This window comes from Hippichthys cyanospilos, chromosome 9, assembly GCF_059441005.1.
Source record: "Hippichthys cyanospilos isolate Australia breed blue-spotted pipefish chromosome 9, RoL_Hcya_1.0, whole genome shotgun sequence".
In the NCBI taxonomy this organism is placed as follows: domain Eukaryota; kingdom Metazoa; phylum Chordata; class Actinopteri; order Syngnathiformes; family Syngnathidae; genus Hippichthys; species Hippichthys cyanospilos.
This window is the reverse complement of record NC_142377.1, coordinates 21,291,974-21,300,000: the sequence shown is the minus strand read 5'-3', so window position 1 is coordinate 21,300,000 and position 8,027 is coordinate 21,291,974. Positions and strand designations below refer to the sequence as shown.

At 42.1% G+C, this 8,027-nt stretch overlaps 1 protein-coding gene and 1 non-coding gene across 3 annotated transcripts in view; one reads left to right on the top strand and one right to left on the bottom strand.

Moving 5' to 3' along the window:
- Positions 1-55, top strand: part of LOC148419426 (5S ribosomal RNA) — a 119-nt gene extending 64 nt beyond the window's left edge. Inside the window, exon 1 of the ribosomal RNA XR_015866745.1 lies at positions 1-55. This exon is cut by the window's left edge and continues 64 nt beyond it. This is a non-coding gene — a ribosomal RNA (5S ribosomal RNA).
- Positions 56-1,256: 1,201 nt separating this feature from the next.
- The window catches only part of rbm6 (RNA binding motif protein 6), a 13,526-nt gene continuing 6,755 nt past the window's right edge, over positions 1,257-8,027 (bottom strand). The window contains exons 7-23 of one of the 2 annotated variants that reach the window (XM_088422961.1): positions 5,983-6,057; positions 5,563-5,848; positions 5,318-5,475; positions 5,133-5,236; positions 4,997-5,066; positions 4,865-4,922; positions 4,692-4,750; positions 4,498-4,597; positions 4,179-4,276; positions 3,691-3,996; positions 3,466-3,615; positions 3,326-3,391; positions 2,573-2,812; positions 2,422-2,496; positions 2,158-2,258; positions 1,718-1,769; positions 1,257-1,621 (exon numbers count right to left, since the gene is read on the bottom strand). In XM_088422961.1, coding sequence (XP_088279087.1) covers positions 1,526-1,621; positions 1,718-1,769; positions 2,158-2,258; positions 2,422-2,496; positions 2,573-2,812; positions 3,326-3,391; positions 3,466-3,615; positions 3,691-3,996; positions 4,179-4,276; positions 4,498-4,597; positions 4,692-4,750; positions 4,865-4,922; positions 4,997-5,066; positions 5,133-5,236; positions 5,318-5,475; positions 5,563-5,848; positions 5,983-6,057 — 2,094 coding nt within the window. In that variant the 3' untranslated portion in view covers positions 1,257-1,525. Of the gene's footprint in view, positions 1,622-1,717; positions 1,770-2,157; positions 2,259-2,421; positions 2,497-2,572; positions 2,813-3,325; positions 3,392-3,465; positions 3,616-3,690; positions 3,997-4,178; positions 4,277-4,497; positions 4,598-4,691; positions 4,751-4,864; positions 4,926-4,996; positions 5,067-5,132; positions 5,237-5,317; positions 5,476-5,562; positions 5,849-5,982; positions 6,058-8,027 lie in introns of both variants that reach the window. The other variant, XM_088422960.1, reaches the window with a different exon arrangement.

Here is an 8,027-nt window from a genome sequence, read left to right as displayed (position 1 = left end):
AGCCTGGTTAGTACTTGGATGGGAGACCGCCTGGGAATACCAGGTGCTGGAAGCTTTTACACCAATCCCAAAAAAGGAACAGAGACAACTTTTGCAGATTGGTAGGCACCCCCCTGTCGCCTCCCAAAATACACTTTCCAAAAAGGACCAGAGACTACTCTTGCAAATTGGTTCGTTGTAAAATGGTTCGCACCCCTCTTTTGCCTGCTCAGGCTTTTGTGTGACTTATAATGCAGGAAATTTTGCAAATTTGCAGACTGATAAATCTGGGTAAACAAGACTATCATAACGGCAAGCACGTCAGACATATTGGTTTGAAATACTCATTAGGGGCAAACGAGTGGAATTAAAGTTGGGAATGGAGCTTATAGAGAGAGGGCGATAAAAAGAACACAAGCAAAAAAAAAATCGTATCTTGGCCTTCATATGTCCTTGGACTAAATGACACACTTTCAAAACAATGGATGGTTGTCAATTTGATGGGAAATCCCCGACCCTTGTCGCTCTGAAAGGACCTGAGGCCAGCATTATTTGTAGGTTGCCGTATCCCGTGGCGAAAGTCAAGCAAAAACAGATTGAGACATGTACCGCGTCTTTTGTATTTGCATATAAATGAACTATTTATCTCTGACATCTGTGGTTTAGCCTGACTTTGTTTTCCCTGCCACAGACTTAAAATTGAATCGTTTGGGGGATGGAAGGGTAGAAAGTGAGATTTCGTTATAAAATAATTCGTCGCTACTCTACATGGAACCTTTCATTCCTTTTACCCATTTCTCCTACCAACCTTTTTGAAACTGAAATTTTTACTCATAGGGTCATGTAAGTTTGCATTTTTCTGAAATGGTTAAATGATCTAGAAACAGCGTTTTATATATCCTTGGGTTGTCCGACCGCGATAATAAAATTGGTTTTAGGAAATGTAACCTTTGTGACGTGCCGAAACCGCAGAAATTACATATACACATAAAAACATAAATTTATATGCGCAACACAATTGCGCCCAATGTATAAGCATTAGAATTTGTTCAATCGCTGTTCAAGACCTGCCCAAGTGCCCTGCTTTGTTGCTTGTTGGAGCGTTAAGTGAGAAATAGCCCCAAAAAGTCCTCAGTCCAAGTATTGGACTATGCTGCCATCTTGTGGTAAGGAAAGTGTAGTGTACGACGTACCTTTAACAGTAACAAGTAGCATTTAACCTTTGGTAAAATGTTCTATTAAATTCTAATGTGAAATTGAAAACGACAAAAAAGAAGTTCCGAATGTTTTTTTTTTTTAATGTAAAAAATATATATAATACACTACATCCACAACGCCCCCCCCCAAAGAAAAATAGGGAAAAGAAATAAGTAGTTGAAGCTTTAAAACAAACTTTAACTGAGAGTCTGTGTGGCATTTTATAATTACAAGTTCATGAAACATGGCCTTCAAGAAGACTGCCGGAAGAAAATTCCATCACTCCTTTCTGCCGTTTTTTTGCGCATTTCTTCACTGACGGACTGGAGTGAGGGAGAGCGGCGTGATGTCACTCCAGTTCCTTAAAACGTGCAAACATGGCCTTGCGTACAGCTTGTTTGTAGGTAGCGTGGTCCCAGGTCACGTGCTCTTTCTTCTGCCGCCTCTGTAGAAATTAGTTCAAAACCGATGGTGTCAATAAAGAGAAACCATGCTGTGAAGAAAGCCATGGCATGGCAGAGAAATAAGGCAGCATACTTACAGGTGGAGGTTCTGAGCCCAAACCAGGTCTGTCACTGACTTTATTCATCTCCCTGAGGGCAAAAGAGATAGATGTTTGTAGAAGTACAGTACAAATAAAGCCAATCACACATTTTCAAACATATTGCCAGCCATTTTAGTGCTTTCCAACTAATCTTTCTAGACAACAAAGCAACCTACCCCCCCCCCCCCCCCCCCCCCCATGACATAATACTCATAACACTTTTTCTGTTCTCCAGTAATCATGAGAAGAACATGGTTTGGTGTTGCCAAAAACATTGGTCGAAAAACACCGGTCAAAGTGTAAAAGTAAGGTTGAGTAGTGTTCAAAAAAAAAGACTTTTTACTTTTCTTTGGTATAGTGGGGGGAAATAAACAAATGATTTTAAACAGTCGATAATGAAAAGCCTAATTTTAGCTTGTTTTGAGTTTGACTCATACCTGGATGCTCCAGCATAGCTGTTCCGATGCTGCTGCGGCTGTTGGTGGTGATGTTTTCTCCTCTTCTGTTCTGGCGACCTGACAACTTCCCTGGTGCCCAGCTGTATGGGGAACATTTAGAAGACACTTATAACATCTTTAACTGGTTGCTAGGCACGTATCAACAAACATCCATTCATAGCTACACGCACACCCATACTTGAAAGGCCACATATGCAACGACGGAAAAACGAACCGAACAAGACCTTTCCTCATACAACTCACTTCTTTTTCCTGGTTCTCTAGCGCCTCCAGCTCTTTTTTGGACCTCTTGATTTTCAAGTGGATTTCCATGTTTTGCTGAGAGAACAAACGAGCATTAAAAGACGGCCCATTACACGGATGACCTTATCGACGCGAGCGAGCAGTAATGTACTTTGTGTAGGTCAGACAGCTGCTGGTGGCGGATGAGCGCGTCCTTGTTGGGAAACTGTCTCCTACACAACAAGCAGGCCATCTTCTTCCAGTCGGTCAGCTTGTCATCTCTGTCTCTGCCTTGGGGCGGCGCTTTGCTGACTTGGCTGCTACGCGTCATCTCTTCCTTGTCTTCCTCCACCTCCTCATCACTTCCAGCAGCGTAGTCTGACGCGAGCATCCCCAAGGAGCCCATCGGTCGCTGAGAACACGTTCGCGAGACATGTTAAAATCATGTGCTGACTTGGAAAAAGAAATTCTGAATATAAAGCATACACATGCTACATTGCAATGATTTTATTTAGCAGTTTTCCAAGTAATCCTTTTTGTTCTCCCGAGTTTTTAAAATCTGGGTTGACAGCTGCGTGCCCACAGTGAAGCATCACGCGCTGGAACTCGTGAGGCAGCATTGAGGTCGACTCGAAAAGCTGCAGCGTATGCATTAATCAATAGGCTAGAAGAATACACTCTGCTGGTGCGACGCATTGCTGTTTTTTTTGTTGTCATTTTAATAGTATTTTTCCAAAAGAGCAAAGTGAAGGTGCAGTCATGTTGAAGTAGCGTCTTATTTTTGAACAAAGGATGGTAATTAGAAAATGATTTTAAAATCATACTGATTGATTAACCAACAGATATATCAATAATTGGCTACATCCCTTTTTGATCACTGAAAGGTATGCGATGTTACTGTGATGACTACCTGAAATGCCCTTACCTTTGGCTTCTCTTCTTTTTTGACTGGAGCAAGAGGCTTTTTGAATGGATCCTCACTGCCGGAATTCTATGGGCGCATTACTATGTGAATAACTTGAAAACAACAAGAATCGTAGCTTGGCGGATTCACGCTCTTCTGACCTTCCTCTCAAACACCGCAAACGCCGCATCTGCTGACTTAGACTGCTTGCGGTCATCATCTGTGCCACTTCTCAGCACCGGTGACGGGGAACGTACACAATCCTTTTGCCGGTTCTGGATCTTGGCCCAGCGCTCCATATCCTTCATAATCTGAGGAGGGGGGGGGGGATCAGTCACACATTTTCATATGCATTTCATTTTTTAGGCTTTGCTTTTAGAAACAACCTTGACAGCAGCAATACTTCTTGGCCTCTCGTCCTTTCTTGGCGAGTCGTCGTCTTCTTTCTTCTCAGGAGACGGCGTTTCCGGGTTTTCAGCGGAAACAGGCGGGTGCGTGGTGGGCAGCGGAGGCCCAGAGGGTTTTTTCTTCATATCCAGAGGAGCATCGGCTGCCGGGTTGGAGAGAATAGCTTGGTCCTCGGCAGTCATGACCACAGGCTGGTGTCCCTGGTTGCCTCCGGGCACGGGGACATAAGACTTTGTCGCCGCGTCCCAGTACAGGTACTCTTGATTCTGAGCATTGTAGAAATACTATGGACAGAAAAAAAAGGTTACAACACTACTCTTTAACAAAGGTAAAGAATCCTAGCAGACTCAAACTATCTAAACAGACTCCCCATCTCTCCCCAAAGTGGTACTCGCCAGGAGTTATTTTCTACTCAAACTAGTTAGAGGAAAAACAAACATGACCCTGCCATGTTGTGTATACTCACTCTTGAGCCAGGGTCATAATAGAGTGTGGTCTCGGGGTCATAGTAGAAACCAGATGTGGCATCGTACAAGTAACTGGATGTATCATGCGTCTCAGCATCTGAGTGGATCATGACAAAGATTTCTTTATTTAACTGATAAACATACCTTTAGGACAAAATCCAACAATTATTTCTGGCACGTTTGTATTATTATTTTTATTATTATAATTATAAAATACCAATGGGACAAAAAAATCCCAGGTCTATTTTTTGGAAGGGAAAAAAAAAATCAGTAGCGAAAAGGTTAAACTCCAATTATCAGCGTGCTACAAACTCTTACCATACGATTGATTGGTGGTGGCTGTGGCATTATCAGGCACATGAACTTCAGTTTCCTGGTAGGACAGATCCACAGTTTGACCCGCGTCGTAGCCCTCTCCCTAAGAGATTATATTTAAAAAAAAAAAAAAAAAAGTGTTTCGTTGATGTTTAGAGAGTACTCACTATTATTACATTAGCATTTAATACACCTACCTGGCTAACACCAGCATCCACGGATTCAGATGGATTATTGTTACCAGTCGGCAAATCGGCTAGAGACAAAACATGAAAACTATTTTAGGTATATTCACATTCAAGACTACCAAGAATGACCTTTACACATGCAAAGACACCGAGCAGTGCGAATAAGTTAAGATGCACCAGACCCTGTGGTTCGGGAGGTGGCTGCATGAAGTGCTGGGGTTGATGGTAATACTGCTGCTGCTGCTGAAACATCAGAGGAACCCAATCACCTAAAACGCCTGATCATTTTCATCACTAGAAATAAGATAACTGACCTCCATCGTGCCACCAGTGGGCCGATAGCCTGGAGAAGAGCTGTTTGGTCTGTCCAACTCTCTTCTGAAACTAGAAATGACAGACAACAAATTAGATAAAAGCCTAGTAAACATAACAAATGACCCAAGAACTTACCTTTGGTTCTTCAGGGGTTTTGCAACCTCTGCATACACTCTGACTCCGTCAATATAAAGGGGAACGGGCTTGTTGAGGAGCAGGTCCACCAAGCGTGTCACTTGCTACAAAACAAAGGAAGAGTTGTTCGACTAATAGTAGTGTAAATATGGAAACGTGTAATGCATGTCTTTTTTACAAGTCACCTCATGGGAGTCCATGTCAACAAAGCAGAAGCACTTTGCTCCGGGTGTCTTGGCCTTGATTAGACGAACATTTCTCTCATCCAGATAAGCAAACGGATTCAAGGCTTTGAGAATGGCCTCTACTGTTGTGGTCGCCTTTATATTTTTTATGATCATGGCTGCTCGGGGAAGCAAGGAGAGTGAAGTTGTAAGACCGGATAACAGACAATTCCAGGGCTTTTTGACGACAAGAATAGTGCACATACTTTTGCTGTCCTTGAAAACCGACTTGGACTGCTGGGAATTGTGATGAGGGGTGTTTTGGTTGCCCCAAGACTCTGCTTGCATCTCAGTTTCCTGATGCTGAAACTGCTGATCCACCTGCTGCTGCCAGGCCTCTGGCGTCAGGTCAGAGTTGCGCTGCCACTGGTTGGGTGGCAGCGTCGTTGCAGCATCTTTAGATGTGGACCCATTTGAGGCCGACTCAAATTCTTCTGATGGCTGATCGGGTCTGGGCAACGGTGACTCCTGGGGTGGAGCGTGATGGGATTCCTTCATGGAAAGAAAAAAAAATATATATATAGTTGGTTGGTAGGTAGTGAACGGTAGGGAAGGGGGGCAGGAGAGAGGCAGGCATTCAGGCCAGGTTTTTGTAAATGACAAATTTCACCCTTAAGAGTACTTACATTAACACTTCTTTCACTGTCATCTGGATGAGAGTAGCTAATGGAAACTGTTTTAGTGCCAACCTTGGGGGAACCCTGCAACAAGAGCACACGGATGCAATCAAAATGAGCCTTTAAAGAGTTTAATATGCCTACAATAAGTCCAGTAATACCCAAAATGCACTGTGGCATAGGCACTTGGAGTGGTACACTGATGCAAGAGCGGGTACCATCCTTGAAATGACAATAGGCCCCACTCGAGTATACTACAGTTCACTACAGTATTGTTCTAGCTACAAGCGAAGGCTGCATGTATTGTTTTCATCCTAAATAAAAGTCGTCAACTGTTTTACTCAAATAAACCATCTTCATATGATACGCCAAACAATTGCGTCAAACCATCAGACACAAGCTGTCTTCTCATGAATGCACATTTCTTCCGACATTTAGTCTTTAAACCTTCAACGGCAGACTTTGATCATAGAAAGTTCAAATTTTCAAAGACAGAAACTGCCATATGCTTTCCTTATATAACACGGCGATAAGCTCGTTCACTAATTCATCTGATTCCCATTTGAAGATCCAGGCCACAGAAATACTAACAAAATTTTTCAAAGTCCTGCTACATACAACCATACTTACAACAACCATTCAAGATTTTGCAAGTAGTGATATTCCAAAAAACAAGCCAGTACACACAAAAAAAAAATCCAAAGGGTGAATGTATGCTATGAAAGTCACGCCATACAATCAACGCTCTTCCCTAAAGTTAATATTTTGATCTGGTATGAAATGACTGCAAACTAAGCTGGGAAAAAAACTGCACCAACTGATCCAGAAAATCCACTTGTCACAGATAACACAGCAAGACCCACCTAGCGCATACATGTGTCTACATGTTCAATTAACTGAAAAGAAACTGAGATGAAACCAAGTTCCACAGTTTGACCATTCCATCCACATTACAAATCCCGTGAAGAATCGTGACATGGTTAAAAGAGGATCATGTACTGGGCATGAGAAATAAGACACCAGCCGCCCCAGGAAATATTCCACATTGGACTTGTTTGTGTACATGGGTATTTAAAAAAATAAAAATCTACATCTAAGGATGTGATCTCTATCTATACCATCAATGCCTGATGCTGAAGATTCATATGGTAATCCTCTCAACTCTGAAGCACATATGTTTGTGCTACATCACCTGAGTAAAACTATTTTTTAAAGAAGCTGAGTCTTCAAAAACACCCATTACAAAACACCCAAAGCAACATTGAAAGCAGCTCATGGTTCCCACAAAAAAAAAAAAAACCCCAATCATTTAAACTTCTAAGACTAGTGACCTTGATCCATAATATTTTCTACACAGCCTCTATTGAAATACAATTCCCACAATCAAAAGACTAACTGAATGGGCAATAGGAGCTCACCTCAACTGTTTAAATGAGGGAAAAATTGTCAACAGAGGGAGCACTACAACAAAGATACTCAGGATTGACACAAGAATGATGATGATACTTGGAGTTGTCACTTAGTCGCTCATTGCTATTGTTTTTTTTCAATTGTCAAGTCACTGCGTGCAAATTCGCCTCCTCACAAACTCAATTTGCAATGGCGGAACTACTGGAAGGTGGAGGAACTTGCCATGTAAGCGGGCAAATTTTTTTTGACTACGTTAAACGTTCATTTTCAAAATTAAGAGGTTAATTATCAACCATTATTTATCTCTAAGGTATTTTGTCTGGCTTTCCATTGTTACAGGACTTTTGGGGAACTCGCTGACAGCCAGCATAGACAGATGAACACAAATGGGCATTTATAGCACTTGTGTTTGTTATACTTGGCAAGTAACTGTACTACTAAATCTTTTAGTGAAATAGTTCCACACATTTGAAGCAGCATCACTAGTTTGTAGTGCCCACCAACCACCTAATATCAGTGATGAGTCCTTGTTACAATTGCCAAAACAAGTGAGTGGCCATAAATTGACTTCAGGTTATCAGTTATTGCACAGTGGTAACGTGGACATGTCAACCTGTCCATTAACCCGCCATTGACCTCACATT